The 19586-nt window shown below is 42.8% G+C and overlaps 1 protein-coding gene across 1 annotated transcript; it reads right to left on the reverse strand.

Moving 5' to 3' along the window:
• Window positions 1-385: 385 nt before the first annotated feature.
• LOC139662430 (vang-like protein 2) lies at window positions 386-18964 on the reverse strand. The gene is made up of 8 exons (XM_071541122.1): window positions 18885-18964; window positions 11336-11723; window positions 9498-9618; window positions 7322-7929; window positions 5930-6063; window positions 4397-4532; window positions 3485-3728; window positions 386-2273 (listed from the first exon to the last, which is right to left on the reverse strand). Exons 2-8 carry the CDS (start codon window positions 11404-11406, stop codon window positions 2013-2015), a joined length of 1575 nt encoding a protein of 524 aa, XP_071397223.1. The 5' UTR covers window positions 11407-11723; window positions 18885-18964; the 3' UTR covers window positions 386-2012.
• Window positions 18965-19586: the final 622 nt, after the last annotated feature.

Genomic DNA, 19586 nt, shown 5'->3' on the forward strand with positions numbered 1-19586 from the left:
TAAACATTAGGTTGAGAAAGGGCTCGTCTTTGCCTGCTTTTCTCTGGTAAAATTGCTCAATTCCGGTGACATTCGTTTTGGTAATGCTGCGGCTGAAAAGCAAACAAACGAGTGGACACCTTCTCATTTTCTTAGTCTTTGGCTGTGTTGCAAAAGCACAATTTCAAACCAATCCCTTCTTCATAAGGGAAATGTGAAAAGCCAAAGAAGAAAGGAAGGGCAGTCTTACAAAAGAGTTGTCATACATGAAAATAGTCACAATCTAAACTGAGGCCGTTCTTCCTCTTTCACAACTTCCATCTCTATCAGTGACTGAAACCCACTCTTCATAATAAGTGACAAAAAGGAGAGCTTACAAGGAATAAATGGTTTAATAATGGAAAAATGGCTAACACACTATACAAGCTACAGTTACCAAAAGGAAGAAAATACAAGACAAATCTACAAATTTTTTTTACAAGCCACCTCTTTTTCAAAAGTAAAAACATTCTGAAAATTGCATCATCATAACTTAGGCACCTTAAAAATTATAGAAAACAAACAAGTTATTATAAAAAAAAAAAAAAAATGTGTTGGAACCCAAAATAATTCTAGCATGCATTTAAAAAACCAGAAAGACAATCATTTGCGTTTGGATAACTGGGATGAAAAGTCATACACAGCCGAACCTGGTGCGTTCACTGGTAGGATAATTCTCACAGAAATGTAAAGGGCTTTTTCACTGAGAAGTGAGCAGTCAGTCGGTCGTGTTGTGGCTCAACAGGTAGATACGACTCAAGCGTTGACATCAGCATCAGTTACAGTATATTTCGGTGTGGGGACCTGGAGAGTGCGGCGGGCAGAACAGAGGCTCTTCTCCACCGTGTGTGTAGTAAGGCTGTAGGATGGAGGCAGCATGTTCTCTGTGCTTGTTTCAGCTCATGGCACAAGGCGGTGATACGCTACTACTGCAGACGACCCACAGTGAGAAGTTACAATCACACGTCTGGTTTGGGTTAGTGTGGGAATGGATATAAAACATTTTATGAACTGAAGCCCTAAGAAGTCGGCTCACAGTTAAACTGCGGCTGCTTCTCTCTGGACCGACTGTTAAAAAGACAGGGATGGACCCAGTTTAGTCTTCCTATTAAAACTGTAATATCAACTGTAAAAAAGCCAGTGTAGAGTAAAATGAAAGTCGTATGTGTAGACGATCATGAATCATTATACAAAGTCCGGAGTAGCAACAGCTTAGGAATGCACTTCCTTTTTTTTTTCTTTACAGTCGGATGAAAAGACATTTCGGCCTGCAGGCCACACAAACAATTTGTTAATTCAATGCACATAATGCTACATTCTGTAAGTAAAAAAAGTCACACACCCCCTATAAAAACAGTCCTTATCATCTCAGGCAAAATAATACACTGACAGGTAACCAGTGGGAGTGATACACCAGTTTTGCAGTCAGAGCTGAGCTCCGATTGGTCCGTTCATAAGACATCAGGAAGAGGAAGTGAGAAGTGTGATGTAATCCCCCCCTCTAGTGGTTAATGTGTCAAAGAGTCAGCACAGTCATGTAGTCCAGTGGTTACAGCAAAAAAAAAAAAAAAAACAAGGCAAAAAGACAAAGTCCCCTTTAGAAAAAAAGGTGTTTTTTTTTTTACAGCGTGTTGCAAAGACAAAAACTTTACAACACAGAAGGGTCAAGGCATCCATTTCCAGGGTTTGGACAATCATATAGCTTATCACAGTTTGATAACAGAGCGTCCGAGATGATCACACAACAAGAGGATGGTCGTTAGACATCTGGCCTCAACGCTCCAAAATGGCTTCCTCCCCTTGAATGATGTTCTTTGTTTGTCACACACAGGGGAAACGGCTGGGTGGGAACGGACCATATTGCTTCCACATGTGTCGCGTCCCGCCAGACCCAGGATCCAGCAGAGAGAGAGCATGAGGAGAAGACCCAAGGAGGAGGAGGAGGAGGAGGAGGAGACACGACGCGGCGAGGGCGTCCCGCGACCCCCCTGCGCTCAGACCGAGGTCTCCGACTGCAGCCTCATGACGAACTTGTGGCTCTTCGGGTCGATGAACTCCTCGCCGAGCCGCAGGAAGGGCAGCGGCGTCACCGTGACGACCAGGGAGAAGTCGAGGCGTCGCAGGGAGAAGACGAGGCCCTGGCGCAGGGCCGAGGTCACCGGCTCCTCGCTCACCAGCGTCCACTGCCGCCCCCTGCCGTTCTGCTGCTGGTACTGCATGGTGGGGCCGGGGCTGAGGTAGCGCTCCAGGAAAGCCTGGCAGGGAGAATGAGGAGGTTCATTATCATGCTGAAGCTCGTTAAGACAATCTCTGGAGCCTGTAGCATGTTTTAGGTAATGAGGGCTTGGACCCAGGGGGGCGTAAGTAGGTTTTCTTAAACTTTATTGGAGAAAGTAGACCTAACTTTGATCAACCTTTGTAAATATCTTTTCATAATGATGTTGTCATATAAATACACAAATAAAGAGATACTTACACTACTAAATAGATCTCTTCAAGATGTTTTACTTGATATATACATCTCAATTTCGCCCAAAATGCCAGTTACACCCTTCTGGGTCCAAGCCCTAGGTAAACTCTTATGCAGGATAAGATTTTTATATCACAGCTTCTGTACTAATTCCAAACTTTATGAAAATCTTGAGTATACTAAATGTTAATGCACCGCGGTAATGTGAAAAATCTGAGAGTTGAATGAGAATCATATAGGTGTAGCTATAATTAGTCTTTTGACACACAAAGCAGCACCTTACAGTACCATGAGTGTATAACATTTTTAGTATGTGTAGCCCCAGTTGGCCCCAGTGTTTCTGTACGTTGCTGTATGTGGTCTATCTATGTTTATCACTGATACTAAAGGGGGAAACTAAAGGGGGAAAGGCTAACTATTTACATTTACTCACATTACTGTAATCGAGTAGCTTTTCTGTGTACTTGTACAAGCACACAGAAAGTATGTTAGTAATTTTTCTTTTACTTAAGTTCATTATTTACTGAAGTATCGTACTTTTATTTTATACATCCATTACAGAGGATAGATTTTGTGTCTCTCCATAAGCAACAGAAACTGGACCAACGTAAACTGACAAATAGTGGAGCCATTCACAGAAGAAGAGTAATGTTGCTTTATTTTGTAATTTCCAAACATCTACCAATGTGCACTTTTCTAAATAGCAACTCAGTAACTTTTACTCTGAGAACATTTTAAATGAGCTACTTTTTAATTTTTCTTAACTAGATTTTTACACCAGTACTTTTACCTCTACTTAAGTAAAACATTAGCAAAGTAGCAATACTTCTATGTGAGGAGGACATTCTAGTACTCTTTCCACCCCTGCTGATACTGTTGCAAGGTCTTTTCTTAAAAAAAAAAGACATTTTTAATCTCATTGGGTTGGCAGGTTAATTAAAGGTAAAATACATTCTGTTTGTGTGTTTTTCTGTCCACAGTGATCCCGACCCTCACCTTGGGCGTCATGTTGTGTGTGATGCAGAACTGCAGGTGGGTGAGGATGCTCTCCATGCTGTGGAAGGGCTGCTGCCTGGTGGTCCGCAGGTACTTCTGCATGGCCCGGGCCATGGGGGCGAAGATGGCCTGTGCCGCCTCCCGGGGGTCCATCACCTCCCGGGGGTGTTTGGGCGACGAGGCGACCTCCTCCTCGTGGAGACGCTTGATGTGTGTGAAGGCCTCTTCCACCGCTACCACCAACCTGCAGGGTTTGGCATACCCATCGTGTTAAATATTATTATCGGTAGCTATGTGATGTGTATAGGCAGAAAGTGTCTGAAACGGCTAAGATATAACGGTTTCCCTTGAGAATCTGGTTGTAATATTTGTGTTATCCAATTCAATAAAAGTTAGTACAATGTGAAAATGTATAAGAGGACTACTTTAATCATGAGTTTCAACCCATAGCAGGAGGGAAAGGCAGCTGGAAAAGCCTTACATTTAACCTCTTCAGAAAAAAACAGAAAGACCTTGACCAAAGAAGCAACAGGGTTTACGGGAAATGTAGTCTTAATTTGGAGAAATACTAGTTCTAACAATACCACTGGCGTGAGACAGAGGCTACCAATAGTGATCTCATTCGTTTACCATAATAATACCAAGGAATCACAATTAAATAGACAATGACATACTGGTGTTTAAAAACGCAGCACCTTTAAGCTTTAGTCCTATCAATCAAGTGCGTATTTTACATCTACAATCTGCCTCTTGTGTGAAAACCTGTTTTGTTTGTTTGCTCTTTCACCAGATAATCTTACACCACAGCAAATCCCTGGCACCAGATCACATCAAGCTCAGCCAAATTGGTGCCTGGGAAGTTTCTATCTGTTCAGCTCAACAGAAAAAGCAACTGAGCAGCGTCTGTCTGACCTGGCCTTGCGTTTGCGGACCCTGCGGTCCATCTCGGCCTCCTCGTAGTAGAACTCGTTGTGGGAGTTGTCTCTCCTCCTGGCGGCGGCTGCGATCATGGCCCGGGACTGGCCTGTGGAGTTATTGGTGGTGTTTTCTACAAGACAACACATACAACAGTCAGTCAGTGTGTGGCGGGAGAAGGAACTGCTGGATTTAGGCATTTAGCTGATGCTGTTATCCAAAACAACTTCCAGCAAGTGCCAACAGTAGCACCTTCAATTCCAAAATCTCCGACATTACAAATCATTAGTAACCCAAAACTAGACAATAGTAAGGAGTGGGTGGGTGGAGAGATTTGCAGGTACACTATCAGTCAGAAGTTTGGACACACCTGATTGAATGTACTGTGTTTCTGATTATCTTAAAGCCATTTTGATCTAAAGGCCTCTGCTTAAATGCTTGAAATTTGTTTCTTAGACACTGATAGATGTTTGGAAATGACAAAATAAAGCCAGATTACTCTTCTTCTTCTGTGAATGGCTCCACTGTTTTATGTTTTATGTTGGTCCCGTTTCTGTTGCTTATGGAGAGACACAAAATCTGTACTCTATAATGGATGTATAAAATGTAGCAAGTACAATACTTCAGTAAAAATGTACTTGAGTAGAAGGAAAATTACTGACTTTCTTACTTTCTGTGTGCTTGTACAAGTACACAGAAAAGCTACTTGATTTCAGTAATGCGAGTAAATGTAATTAGTTACTTCCACCCTTGAGTATCAGTGATAAACATAAATGAACCATATACAGCAACATTTAGGCAAAATTGAGATGTACACTACCAGTCAGAAGTTTGGACACACCTGATTGAATGTACTATGCTTCTCATTCTCTTAAAGCCATTTTGATCTAAAGGCTTCTGCTTAAATGCTTGAAATTAGTTTCTTAGACAAATATAAATAGTGAAGCTGATGCCTATGTATGAATTTCTTTCCAAAGCCTTTGCCTTTCCATCAAGGCAAAGGGCGACTACTTTAAAGACTCTAAAATAGTTTTGATTTGTTTAACACTTTTTTGGTCGCTGCATAATTCCATTTGTGTTATTTCAGTTTTGATGTCTTTACTATTATTCTAAAATGTGGAAAATAGTAAAAATAAAGAAAAATGTGTCCAAACTTTTGACTGGTAGTGTAAATAAGACGGATGATGGAGTGTGATGCAGATCTGGGTAAAAAACAATAGCTGCAAAAAACTCTTTGTGTTTATTTCTGCTTTGAGCACCAGATGGTTGGGGTTTACCACATCAGTGGTAGTGCGCTGTATTTCAATCCTTTTGTTTGATTAACTTTCTAACGTATTATTGTATTATTGTATTGTCCTATGTGCCAAACAACACCCATCTGACACTGAGGTAAACTGGCGAAGAACAAAGAAAGTGATTCTGACTCTGATAAGGAATTCGCGAATATCATTTGTCCCTGGTCTGTTTTGCCGTATGGAGTCATGCATTAGAAAAAAATGGCATCTGAGACATTACGCATTATGTATTTACCGTCCAGGGAGTAAACCTTGAAGCCAGTCATCTTCTTGGACAGGATGGACTTGGGCAGGTTGAGCAGGGCCGGGTTGTAGACGGGGAAGTCGCTGTAATAACGGTCCAGCACCCACACAGCTGCCCGCTGGATACTGAAACACACAGAGACAAAGATTACTACCACAGTAAGTACAGGTCAAATATCAGCTGCTTATTGGACGAGGGCTGGGCTGCGTACTATATAAACACATACAATATACAACGATAATTGACGGTGTCGCTTTTTCCAAATCAGGTTACACTTAAAAGAGAAGTGCACGACTCTAACCAGTGAGCAAGTTCAGACTAGTTTCTCTTCTATTCAGATGCTTTACTCCCTATTATTAAATAAGTTTAACTGTGAAATAGATCTGTAACGCCGTTTTATATTCATACCTTTGATGACAGTACTGTAAAAATGCACTTTTCTCTGGATTTATAACATTAAACCTAAATATCAAACTATAGTATATCAATAAGTCCTACACTCGATTTTAGTAAGTTAGACATTAGATGACAGTTATCATCAAACCTTCTCAGCGTTTGTTCTAAGCTGCTTGGAGTACCAGATGGGTGGAGCTTAGTTCATCAGGACAATTCAGAATGTCAGGTAAGTTGTCAACTGCAGAAAAACAGACTGAATTGACTTCCAATTATATTTTCCTGAGATTGTCTCAACTTTCTGGCACTCATTGTGTTGTCCTGTGTGGCAAACCCCACTCATCTGGTACTGAAGAGTGAAGATGTTAAAACAAATGCTGAGAATTATCTGGAAATGCTGCCTGACTTTAAAGGTCTAGCTGTTCTATAAACTCATGTTTGTCTGTGCAGAGGGACACATCAGAAGGTTTTGATGTTTGAACAGCTCCGACAGACAAACAGGAAAATACTTGTGCTGCCTGTACATGTCACCCACAGAAATGCACCAATGCAGGTGCGCACATGCACATACACGTGCACGTTTGCATGCATGGCACACACACACTATTTTTCATGTTTCCCTTTTATTTGCATTGAGAGGAGTTTTGATCCAAACTGAGATATCCACCATTTCAATAAACTGACAGCTACACTTACAAAATGACTGATGGCACAAAATTTAAACAAATGATGGTACTGGACAGTGATAAAGGACAGTGGGTAACTTAAGTCCTTAGTTGACAAAAATGTAACACTTTGACAGAATGGAGCCTCTATATTTTAGTAAATGATAAACTTCAGTTGATGATTTTATTTTTTTCCAAATGTGTATCTAAAATTTTGAAAATGAACTCTTGATTTGTATTTCTATTTGTACCCTGACAAACATATCAGGAGTATTGCAGCACCCTTAATATAACACAAGCTAATTTCCCCCCATCACACACTGACCTGAGGTGGCCCACGTTGTAGAACTTGCTCGCTCCGTCCGTGGTCCGGACCACCTTGAGGCAGAAGGCGGGCTGCAGGTGTCGCACCTCCAGCAGCACCAGGGCCAGGTACTGGATGAACAGCAGGGCGTCCACCAGCGAGGCGGCGTACTCCACGATCCCCCTGTAGTCCCGCTCCCTGGGCTCCAGCACCCGCACGCCGTAGAACAGCCAGTACGACGCCACGAACAGGAACACCAGCACCATCAGCAGGCAGCGGAAGACGAAGAAGCGGGGCAGGGTGGCGCGCGGGGGGCGGAGGAACAGCGCCCAGGACGAGATGAGCAGGACCAGCAGCTTGAAGGCCAGCGAGACGTAGAGGCCTTCGCAGGGCGTGCCGCAGGGGTCCAGGCCGTCCCGCCACAGCACCTGGGGCAGGACGAGGAAGGCTAAGGGGGTGACCAGGGCGAAGAAGCTCAGGCAGCCGCCCAGCGCCGGGCCGATGAAGCGCTTGCACTCCAGCGGGGTCGACTCCTCAAGTTCTTTGGAGACGCGCGTCAGGTCCTCGTTGGAGACGCTGTGCTCCGAGGTGCCGGTGACCACCGTGGTCGTCTCGCCCCAGTTGTCATCCTGCAGGACAAGGAGAGAGATACTGAGGATTTATTTACTGATGCACAGGATCTGATCTGACTATTCCATGTGTTATGAAGGAGGAGCGCCAATGTAGAAACCCTAGGTGTTGGACTGAAAGAAGGAATATTCTGTAACTTTGGGGTTATTAGGTAGGGACCTCCCATCACAGATGAGAGGAATCATTTTTTTGTGACCGCAGACATTTCACTAATCCTAGATACTAGTCCATACCAGGGGATGTGCACGCCACAACTACGTGCAGACTTGCCAAAAATGCGCATAAACAGCCTCAATTTTGGAATATGGAAAAATCAGCTTCATCAGTCCCTGCCTATGCCAATGCTCAATTCCCATGTGCAGTTTCAGATTGATTGGCCAACCCATTGAGGAGCAAAAGGATACAGACAGAAGGACAGAGTTTTCCTCATTTTATAGTAGGATGAAAAGAAATCAATGAGAAAAATGGCAAGACAATCATCTCAGTCATAATCCAGTCAGTAAATTAAAATAGTCCTATGAAGGTATGAAAGGAATCAACCCCTAGCACTCAGCACTTTTGTATTGTAGAAGCTGCCCAATGTCCCGCCATAATCACCATGGTATATTTAAGGTAACTCGTTATACTAACGAGGTAATTAATGCATTAATTAGCAAATATTTCTAGGTCAACCTACTTGTCTTCACATAACACATGAATGGTATTAATATGAACTCTGTATCTTAAAGCATTAAGGGGTTATGGTAGTTTAAAAAAAAACTCATTAATATGCAAATGTAGGCAGAACACACACACACACACACATAGACAGTCAGACAGACGCCACCGCAAAACCTGTCCTACATACCATGTGCCGCAGTGGCGAGACATAAAATTGTCAGGAATAAGCAAAATGACACGGCAGGGACGCATCAAGTCACAACCTATATGACAATTTAGTCTGTATTTGAGCTGACAAAGTAGAGAATACAGACTAGGGTGCGATTTATGAGATAATTCCAATTTCACGAAGTCTAGTTCACATAAGCCATTTGGTGGACATTTTTATCCTCTACAGTATAAATACATGGTATTTTAGCATGGATGGCCCCAGTGTGAGTCAAACCCCTCGGCAGTGTTACAGTGCCATGCAGAGCGGAGAATTTGTTTTTGTCCATGAGCCGAAGTGGCTGACTCATCACAGAGTTCACCGGCCACTTTCACTTTTTACCAGCCAACTAGAGTTTTAGAAAAGAGCAGGACCTCTAAATGATGGTTGGTTACCTGGAAGAGTAGCTGGTAGAGAAGATAAAATTTCAAGCCAGAGCAAAAATTTACCAACATTTGTCTGGTGGCTAAAGTAAATTTCACACCCTGGTGCCAAGCTCTACACACACTGGGATATTCTGGATCACAATTTGAAGCGGCAATAAGTATGATTTTAAGTATGATTTTTACTGCTCCACAGGACAAAATGACCAATATATTTGCAGGGCATTGGTAGAGCTGATCAATACCGATGACTCAACGATTAAATCAGTAGGTCCTGAGATTTCTGGCTCTCAAAACTCAATTTCAAGTCACTGACCCTGTCGTCTCCGCGGGTGGACTCAGCGTCCAGCAGTGGCTCTCCAGGAGCCTGGATGGTGACCGATTTGTCTCCACGGCTGCTGTCTCGGCTCTTGGAGCGGTGACGGTCCCTCCGATCCCTGGAACACACACACACACACACACACACACACACACACACACACACACACACACACACACACACACACACACACACACAATGGACCAAAGGGTTACTGGATTTGTAGCGGTACTTACTTCCCATCCTTGTGAATGTTTTGGTGTAACCTGTTCAGAACGTGTTACAGGAGACATTTTGCACTTCATAAGATATTAACTTGGTTTGGAGACTTTTTTCCTCCCAATTCCCCACCGGTTTATGGATTTGAACCAGCAACCTTCTGGTTACAAGCCCACTTCTTATCTATCTACATCTGCTTCAAATAGCGACCTGGGATCTTAGTTCAAGAAGTTATGTAGTGCACACCTTTGAAGGGGGAGGATACATTGGGAATTATTTGGGCAATGTGGATGGGCAGCGTTCCCAGCAACAGACAACAAATTGAAACGTCAGATCAAAAATCTATTCAAATGTTCCCTGGCAACACCTTATTCCAAATCATTAAAGCAACAACATGCCGGTTGTCTATCAGAGTTGCTCATTAAGTTGCCTGAGGTGATGACATATTGGAGGGTTTTTGAAGTAATGGAGACAACAAACATTGCCTTCAGCAGGTACAAGGATTTGCCGAAATAAACATGAATGAGTGGGCTGTAAGCGGTTTCCAAAATGTATTATTTGGCTCACCTGCTGAAAGCTGGTATACAAAAAAATGTTTTTACTTGCCAAGAAATTTTAAAAGGCCAAAATAATGAATATCGATTTTTTATAGAATTACGTCATTTTTCATAGCAATATGTCAAAGTTTGTAGAAATGTAGACACTATGGCTGTAGAGGAGCGTAACAGGCAGCCAATCAACCAATTTGATACAGAGCCATTGCTTTGCTTTGCTTTGATCAGCCAGCAGGGACAAAGTTTGAAAACAGGCAAAGACCAAAGACTGTATAACCGTGGCGTAAACATTATTGTCTCAAAAAGTTACCAGCTGGGGTGGTGGTGCCCTTATTGATTTATCCACCAAAGACACATTTTTAGAGTTATTTGGCGCTTGCCAGGTGGTAAATTTGGACCCTAGCTGTAAGGAACAAAAGGATACTGGCTGGTAAGATGTTTCTCTCTCTTTCCCTCTCCCTCCCAAAGTAGGCTACAGTTTAATTCCAATTTACATACAGTATCTTGTGCACCTTCAAACTGCAAATAAACCTGGCAATTAGGGCTGGGCAATATATCGATATTATATTGATATCGTGATATGAGACTAGATATTGTCTTAGATTTTGGATATCGTAATATGGTGATATGGCATAAGTGTCTTTTCCTGGTTTTAAAGGCTGCATTACAGTAAAGTGAACTTACCAGACTGTTCTAGCTGTTCTATTATTTGTCTTTACCCACTTAGTCATTATATCCACATTACTGATGATTATTTATCAAAAATTTCATTGCGCAAATATTTTGTGAAAACACCAATAGTCATCCCTACAATATTGTTGCAATATCAGTATCGAGGTATTTGGTCAAAAATATTGTGATATTTGATTTTGTCCATATCGCCCAGCCCTACTTACAACTGAACATTTAGCCCACTTCGTAGAAAATACCGAGATATATATTGTGTATCGCCATTCAGCCTAAAATACCGAGATATGATTTTTGGTCCATATCGCCCAGCCCTACTGGCAACCCAGATGTTTCTGTGTGTAAGCCTCGTGCGTCCACAGCTCTCTGTCCTACCTGTGCTTGCGGGAGCTTCGGGAGTGCGAGGACTTGTATGAGTAGCCCGAATACTGCGACTCGTTGTCCATGTCTCGGGTCGGCGGTGAGCGGGCTTTGCGAGCCCCGCCTCCTCCTCCTCCCCCCGTGCCGCGCTGCTCGCCGACTCCTCCCAGCTGGCTCTTGCGCTCGGAGATGGACTTGGTGGAGAGGGCCAGGGGCAGCTTGAGCAGGTCAACCTTACTCCTGAGGGAATCTATCTTGGAGGCCGACGAGGAGGGAGCAGGAGAAGGGAGGCGGGAGAACGGGGGAGGCTACAGAGAGGAGAAGAGGAAGAGGGGGTTTCTAGGGGCGGGAGAGGATGATGGGTAGGAGTGTCGCAGCGGGGGAGCGCTGAGGTGGCCAGGATCTGAGAAAGAGAGGCAAAGAGAGAGCGTTACACAAACTGTGACCCAATGTGAGACTTGTTTCAAGATGTTACATGAGTGTAATCAGCTGTCGATCACATTACTGCTGTGTAATGATCAAAACCCACTTAACTAATTAGTGTAGATTTAAAAGCTAATGCAAATTCTCAAGCTACAAACAAGATTAGCCACTCAAACACAAAAACAGCTTTGAAAAGGACTTCATCTCTCTTCTTCTAGAGCGCAGACAGTTTCTTCCCATCACCAATACTCCCAGCAGCTGAATGTAATCCAAGTCACAGCCTCACTGTAACCAAACTGTACAGATCTTCACCTCAGTAAGTTTTAGGGTTAGACCCATATTGGTTTGCTAATATATGAGGCTGATATTGGTCTTTTATTAGATATATCAGGTATCCGCCAGTTATGTCATCCTCCACTGATATAGAGGTTCCTCCCTGACCATCTTTGCACATTTTATTTTGTCCTATTATGTTTTTGTGAATTAATTATTCATTTGAAGGCCTAAAGGTCTGCCCCTACCCCTGACTAGGTGTGGTGTGTCACCCTGCCTTAAGGAGTTATTAATCCACCTAAATAAATTTCACTAGACTGGGTTTCAGTGGAGGGTTTTAGTTTCCCATGATGATCTGAATGAGGCTTTTCCACCCTGACAACGATATGATTCTGTGGGAATCAGTGAATAGTTTTGTTTATTTTTTGGCATGAAAATGGTAAAATATAAAAAGGCACAAAATATATCATCTATCAGTGACTTTAGTCTAAAAATATCGGCATCGGGCTTCAAAAACACATATCGGTCGAAATCTAGTCAGTTTAGTCACACGAGAATAACACAACACGTGCCACTTGGTGAACGCTTTTATCCAAACTGCCTTACTTTACCATGAGTCCACACATCTTTAGTAGGGGACTGGTTGCTCCGGTGGGACTCACACCCCTAACCCTGCAGTGTGAGCATCATGATCTGTCCACCGAGCTACATGAGAACACACTGACCCACTAAGCTGCAGCTCTGATGCTAATATCAAGTCTTCCAGGTCTCGGCCGAGGTTAATCATCACACGACTGTATCTCCTCGCACCAAAAACGGAGCTTAGCCGCCGTTAGCTCGGACACAATGGCGGCCATATTGGATTACTGTGTTTTCACAAAACTTGTTTGCCCTCTCCCTCCCTCTCGCCGTCTCACATTCCCTCCTGCACTCCCCCCGTCCCCCGGGTAACAGGGCCTCTCCGCTGCCATGGCGATGAAAGAGGGTGTTCAGCTGGAGGGGATTGGAGGTTGACAGTCGCCATGGAAACCTGACCTTACGCCGCCCTCTGCCACTCCGTGCTCCATGCTCCCAAAAATCCCCAAAATAAAAGTGTTGGCATGACGGATGTCGGCCTGTCATATGCTGGTTAATTGATAAAGGGCGGGTGTGGCTCGCTGGCTTTGATTGGCCCTCCGTGGGAAATGGAGAGGGATGTAAGTTGCCACTACTGTCTTACAGGCCGCTGAATTAAGTTAATGTGTATTGTGCACTCCATCAAGCTGCCATTGTGCTTAAAATCCACTTCCCTTCAGGCCAGATAGTGTACGATTTATCCGTCTGTAGGATTACGTGTGCTTGTGCACCGCGTCTAACCAGTACACTCCTTTTATTCTTTCATAAAAGTCTCATCTTAGGCTCCGCATCCAGTACCAATAAACTGTACTAAGTCTTACCAGACCATTAAAAAAAAGCCATGTGCCGAACCTCAACAGATCCCCATCACAAGCTGTGAGGAAGAAACAGTGAATTAGGCGTACTTATTCCAAACCACACAACTCAAATGAATAGCGACCACTTCCTGGTGCATCATCGTAACCTCCTCCTGGTACAACTGAGACGGCTAACATCGAGTTTTAATAATGTTGTCGGGGAAATTAGCATTTTATGTAGAGAGGTGGCCTGTGCTTTTTCATTTTCATGTAAAGTGCAGAAAGTTGGACTATATGTTTGTGAGGAATGAGCTCTCCAAGTCTCATGCAACAAACAAATGCTTATTTTGAATGACAACATTATCACCAGTTACATCTGCACAGCTGTATTACCGTTAAAGAATGTTAACCTAAATGGAAATGTCCATTTTCATCAAGTTCTCAGTTTCAAACGCTGGCCTTCTCAGCAGCCTTGGAAGCATTTCTAGGACAGACATTATAACCACTGCTGCTGGGTCACTATAGATTCACATGGAAGAGCATAAAGAAGTGGAGATAACCAGGAGGAAATATGCCAGAAGTACACACTCACAGATTTCCCAGACAAACCACATATTTTTAGAAACGGGCGGTAAACTAAATCTAAACAGTGTTTCCTGTAGCTGTGGAGGCTTAGCTGGAGAATTACAGCTAAAGGCCTAAATAACAATCAAAACTCATCATCCTTACTGCTCAGCCTCCCACCCAAAGGATAACAATTACAACAGCACAACTGCCCGTATATGGTGACATAAATATCCAAAGAAAAGCAATTCTAAAACTATAACACCTATACTGATCCTGCAATCCTGCGGCCAAGGACTGAGCCTGGATTTCAGAAGCAAAATTACACCCACAACTACAAAACTCCAATAGGAAAGAATGTAAATATCTATTTTGTATTTTTGTTAGCCACGTTGACTTTAACATATTGGTCTGTCTCCTCCATCAACTGTAAAATGGTAGAAATAATTCAGCTTGCAATGCTAATGGACACAGACATGTAGCATTGCTAGCTAGTTAGCTACGACAAGTATCCAGGTGGCTCTTGTGTATCTAAAATAGTGGTTCTCAACGTGGGGTCCGGGGACCACCAGGGGTCCATGAGTAGGTTCCAGGGGGTCCCCAGCAAACTGATGAATTGTTAAACTTCACCATTATTTCATTTACACAATTAGAGAATGTAGAAAAATGACTGTTTTGATCATAGTTTCACTGTTATCTCTCTACCTGTAATACAGATAGCCATGGAGTTCTGGACAAAATCATATCTAACAATAAAAATATTCTCAGATTTGGGTCTGAGAGAAAAAGTCTAATCAAATGGGGGTCCGTGGCTCTAAGGTGGACTAAATTAGGGGTCCATGATATGAAAAAGGTTGAGAATCACTGATCTAAAAGGCTTTAGAGAGTAAAGTTAAAGGAAAAGTCCGCCCCCCATACATTTACACTGTCAGATATCAATTTGTGATATTCACTGCATTCCAGGAGTTATTCTGTGATAAAGTGTTGTAATTTACTTTTTTGGTGTAACACTTGTCCTCAACCTGTCTCGTCTATTGCTACTTCAGTTAGAGATTTACTACATTTCCCAGAATGACTTTCGACAACCCCCAGAAAACTGGTGCAAACTAGTTGCTTTCAATCAAAAGGTGTGTGTATGGGCATAGAAATACAGCTTGCTAGCCAAGTAGTTTGTGAACATCAGGGTGTGTCTATGATCGCGGCTCTTCTCCCCTTACTCAATACACAACATGTCTTGTTGTAGCTGCATTGCATTCTGGTCTATTGAGGCTACTGTCAGTGGAGATATCGGTCTCTCTGCCTCTTCTACGATGGATTTCTCTCTGTATGATTATTGAACATCAGTGCAAAACGGTGGCTCTAGAAAGAAGCCCTCGCTCTTTTACTCTGAGAGACTGACACCAAAACCTGACGTTTACCGCTGATGTTTTAGATCGCTGGAAAATGATCTGATCAAACTCCACTGTAGATGCAGGAATTAGAGAAACACACCACCAAACAAAGTGATTTAAGGTGGATTTTAAACAGAAACAAAAGCTTAAACAAAGCAAGGAACTGGTATGTTCTTCTAGCCTAGCTTAACATAACATAAAACATAAAACATGTGCCATTTGGTGACATTTCATCGACCTCATTACAGTACCAAGAGGGCATACATTTCTAGCTTGAATGGCACCAGCATTAGTGCCTTGCTCTACCTGTTGGTTTACACAGGGAACAGGCTTTATAAAGGCAGTGTGAGATGCGTCTGTCTGCCAGTCTGCCTGTCTCTCTCCGTCAGGTTGTTAGTGAGATTATGACAGAACACTTGATCCACCAAGGTGTGGTCCGGTGGAGAGATGGATAGTGTTTCCTATTCATCCCCGTGTCCTATGGCCTACTTAATGAACGACACCAGGACTCCACTCATCGACTCCACAGTCCATCTCAACGTTAAATAAAAACGCCTTGAACACAGCTACAACTAAACACCTGTGAGAACTGAAGCATACAAGTCTGTTCTATAAAGACTAAACCTGCTATTGATAGCTTTTGTCTGGCTTCTTCTGTGTGCAGTTTAATTTCCTTCATCCTACTCAGCTGTTGTTACTGGCCAGCCGTTGACACCAAACAGGGATGTGAATGAATTTTCAGGTTGTTTCAAGTTGTTTCACTTTCTTTTTTGGACACACAACTCATTAATTTCTAAAAAGGAGACCACACAGCTCTCAAGTATCTTCAGAGTGAAAGCCTGATTTCTAAACAAAAAAAGACCCCTGTCCTGTGCACTCTGAATCTAGTCCAGTAATCTGTGTGTGTGTGTGTGTGTGTGTGTGTGTGTGTATGTGTGTGGTCTGAGATTAGACACGTTATGATGATGTCTGTCTTGATGCCAACTAGTGCCATGGCTGTAGGGCTGTAAGACTTGGCCGAGGGAGTGCAAGTCATTACACACACATCATTTACCTGATAGCAATGATAAATGTTTTCGGTTGCACGCGTTGGCCAGGAAAGAGGAAGCTCCTGCCATGCTGACGGTGCCTTGTCTTAAAGGCAAATAAAACACTTTAAAACAAACTATAATAAAATAGCCAAGTAGAAATCATGGTCGCAAGTGCAGCTGCACAATTTATCGTGTATATTCACATATCATGATTTTAGTTTCGAGTCATAGAAATAGGAGCTGTTGGAACATTTAATTTCTTGTCATTTCGAAGCTGTGTTGTAGCTGAAAATAGTCAGAAATGCTGATACAGCAAATTAATTTTGTTTCCCAAATCACTGAGACGACCAATCATGATTAATAATAGCAAGAACAATATCAACCAAAATTAATGAGGATTATGATTTTTTTTTGCCATTATTGTGCAGCCCCTAGTCACAAGACCTTCAAACAGACGGATGCAGGATTTACAGCTTGCACTTTCCCAAAAGAAAAAAGAAAAAAATCCAAGCTGTCATCAGACATTTTGAGTTGCTGGCACGGAGACAACAGCTGTCACGGTGGAAAAGCAATCTGGGCCATCTCCGAAATGACTAGCTCCATCCAACAGCCATTTGAGGCCTGATATACCAACTGTGAAAATAAGCATGCACACCCCAGCTCCAGTGGGGAAAAGGGCGATTAGTGCACCGGGGGCCACACACACACACACACACACACACACACACACACACACAAACACTACTGACCACCACCCACTGCTGCCTGCGACATCAGTAAAGCCAGCAAAAAAACAAGACAACTGCTACTGTCAACCTTTGCGCCCACATGGCCAGCAAAATGGAGCAGGTGTGTGTGTGTTTGTGTGTGTGTGTGTGTGTGTGTGTGTGTACAAGTCTAACAGGGTGTGGTTGAATCAACAGGCCTACTGTGATTCAGACGAGCCATACGTTCTGCCTCCATATCCAAACAAAGTGCCGCAGAGGCAGGAAGTGTCCTGATGAGTGGAGATGGATGGACACAGATATGCGACTCATCAGGCCACCAGCCAGTCGGCCTGTTTATTCTCCAGAGTTTAGTCTCAGAGCCACAGGCCGCTGTCTGGGAAATAATGTGAAACAAGCCTGTAGGAGTTGGAGGGCAAACTGGGAAGAAAGGATTCAATTCTGTGTCAAAAAATGGCAAAAAAAAAAACCAAAACACTCTAATCAGACAAAGTTGCAGAGTATAAATATGGGCAGACTGACTAGACACCATATTCACTCCAATGAAAAATCACTATAATGTTTCTTTTTATGGGATTCACAGTGTGTCTGTGGTGCTCAAAAGCACATTTATACTGACTTTACTGTATTTTATGGCATTTTTATCTCCTGTGTTATCACTATACTATTCCTATAGGGACTTTCAATGTATCTGTGGTGCTCAATAATGTATTTACAGTGATCTTACTGTACTTTCTGGTATTTTAGCTCCTATGCTATCACTGTAACATACCTATGGGATGCAGTTCATAGTTTCGCTGTGCTATTTGTATAGTATCCCTCTGAAATCTATTATAGGATTTCACTACAGTTATTTCTCCTAAGGGAAGTCCATAATGAACTACAACCAATAAGGTTTTACATTCCTCTATAAAATTAAGAGGCTATGAACCCAGCAAATAGCTATAACAAGTCCTCACAACATCTAAGGTAACCTGGGCCTGCGTCTAATGCCGCAAATATACTGTTTCCATTTTAATTTGAACGGTGCAACAATGTAAAAGCACATTTGGACACAATTCAGCCCTACTTTAGTCTGTGGTAACAAGGCTCCAGAGGCAAGCTGCATCAATAATTAAACCATTTCCACATCTACAAAAGACTATTTACTTACTGTGTGCAACCACGAGGATATAGGCAGAGCAAATAAAGAGTTATGCGACCTACAAAACGAAAAAAGGAGGGTGTTGTACGGCAGGACAATGGGCGAGACTCCCAGGCCCCACTGTCGCGTCCTGATGCCAAATTATCCAAATGATCGTTTCCTTTCTCCCCCTTTCCTTTTCCAAACGGGACGCCCTGAAAGTAAATGAATGGACGCGCTGAAATTCCCAGCAGTCTTCAGAGAAAATTCACAACCTTTGGCCTACAATAAAAACTGGACGCGCTTATTCCCTTCAGGCGCATCTCTCTCTCTCTCTCTCTCTGCTCACATTTATAAAGATCACACTCTTCGTCGCATGTTTAAAATCAGTCCAGAGAGCTACGTGGCCTCGGTGAAAACAACAATAGGGCCGATGAGGGTCCTAAACTTCCCTGCGGTTTCAATTGCGACCATCGCGTCTTCCCGACTATTGTTTGGGGAAACATGAGACCCCGGCGCCCCGAATCCCCCTTTCTCTCGGCGATATAACGGCGCGCATACATCCATACGGCGCCTATCGGCATTTCAATACAATTTCCACAGCAAAAAAAATACTACTTACTTATTCCAGATTGTCCATTCAGGTATTTTCTCACTTTCCACTTCTTCCCACTCAGCCGTAGCGCCGTGCGCCCCGCCTCCGCTCCGGTTTAGCCCCTCCTCTGTTTTCCCTGGAGGGACTTCAAGGCCTGGGACCCGGACTGTGGTTCAGCCAAAAGACATCTATTACCACTATACTACTATTACTACACTATACACTTAGTAAATATGACTGTATACAGTACAGTGACAGAAAATTGGTTGGACTACAGCAGAACCCATTTTTGGTGCAATGAAGAACCATTTTGGAAAGGTTTTCCATGGGGCCATATGCTCAAATGAAGGGATTCCAAAAACACTATATATCCATTTTGGAAATAAGCTGAAACTCATATGTAATATTTTAAAAACATACACGATTCTGTCCTCAAAAAATAACCATTTTATAAGCAAATGACTTTCAAATGTTCCTACATACAGTATAACCTTTACAGTGCTGTAAGGAACCCTTTCAGAGATGTTCTTCGTAGCACCATGTTCAAATGTTTCTACATGCAGTTCACATGTTCAAATGTTTCTACATGCAGTTCAAAAGTTCAAATGTTTCTACATGCAGTATGACCTTACGGTGCTGTTTATGCTCCACACCAGCAGTACTAAAATATGTTTTGAAGAAACACCTTAAGTGCTTCATTTTGAATTGTCATTTATTTTAACAAATCAG

Source organism: Centroberyx affinis, unplaced genomic scaffold (assembly GCF_046629955.1).
Source record: "Centroberyx affinis isolate AG114_WGS23_722 - 3 ecotype Tasmania unplaced genomic scaffold, CSIRO-AGI_Caff_v1 ptg003790l_1, whole genome shotgun sequence".
Taxonomy (NCBI): Eukaryota; Metazoa; Chordata; class Actinopteri; order Beryciformes; family Berycidae; genus Centroberyx; species Centroberyx affinis.

Bases quoted from the DNA above. Each gene is read 5' to 3' on its own strand.
- LOC139662430 (XM_071541122.1), bottom strand. From the start codon at position 11,406: ATGGACAACGAGTCGCAGTATTCGGGCTACTCATACAAGTCCTCGCAC. The intron at 6,064-7,321 runs GTCAGTGTGTGA...TGTGTGTTTCAG, and splicing joins TACAACGTGGGCCACCTCAG to TATCCAGCGGGCAGCTGTGT. The intron at 4,533-5,929 runs GTAAATACATAA...GTTGTCTTGTAG, and splicing joins CAAGGTTTACTCCCTGGACG to AAAACACCACCAATAACTCC.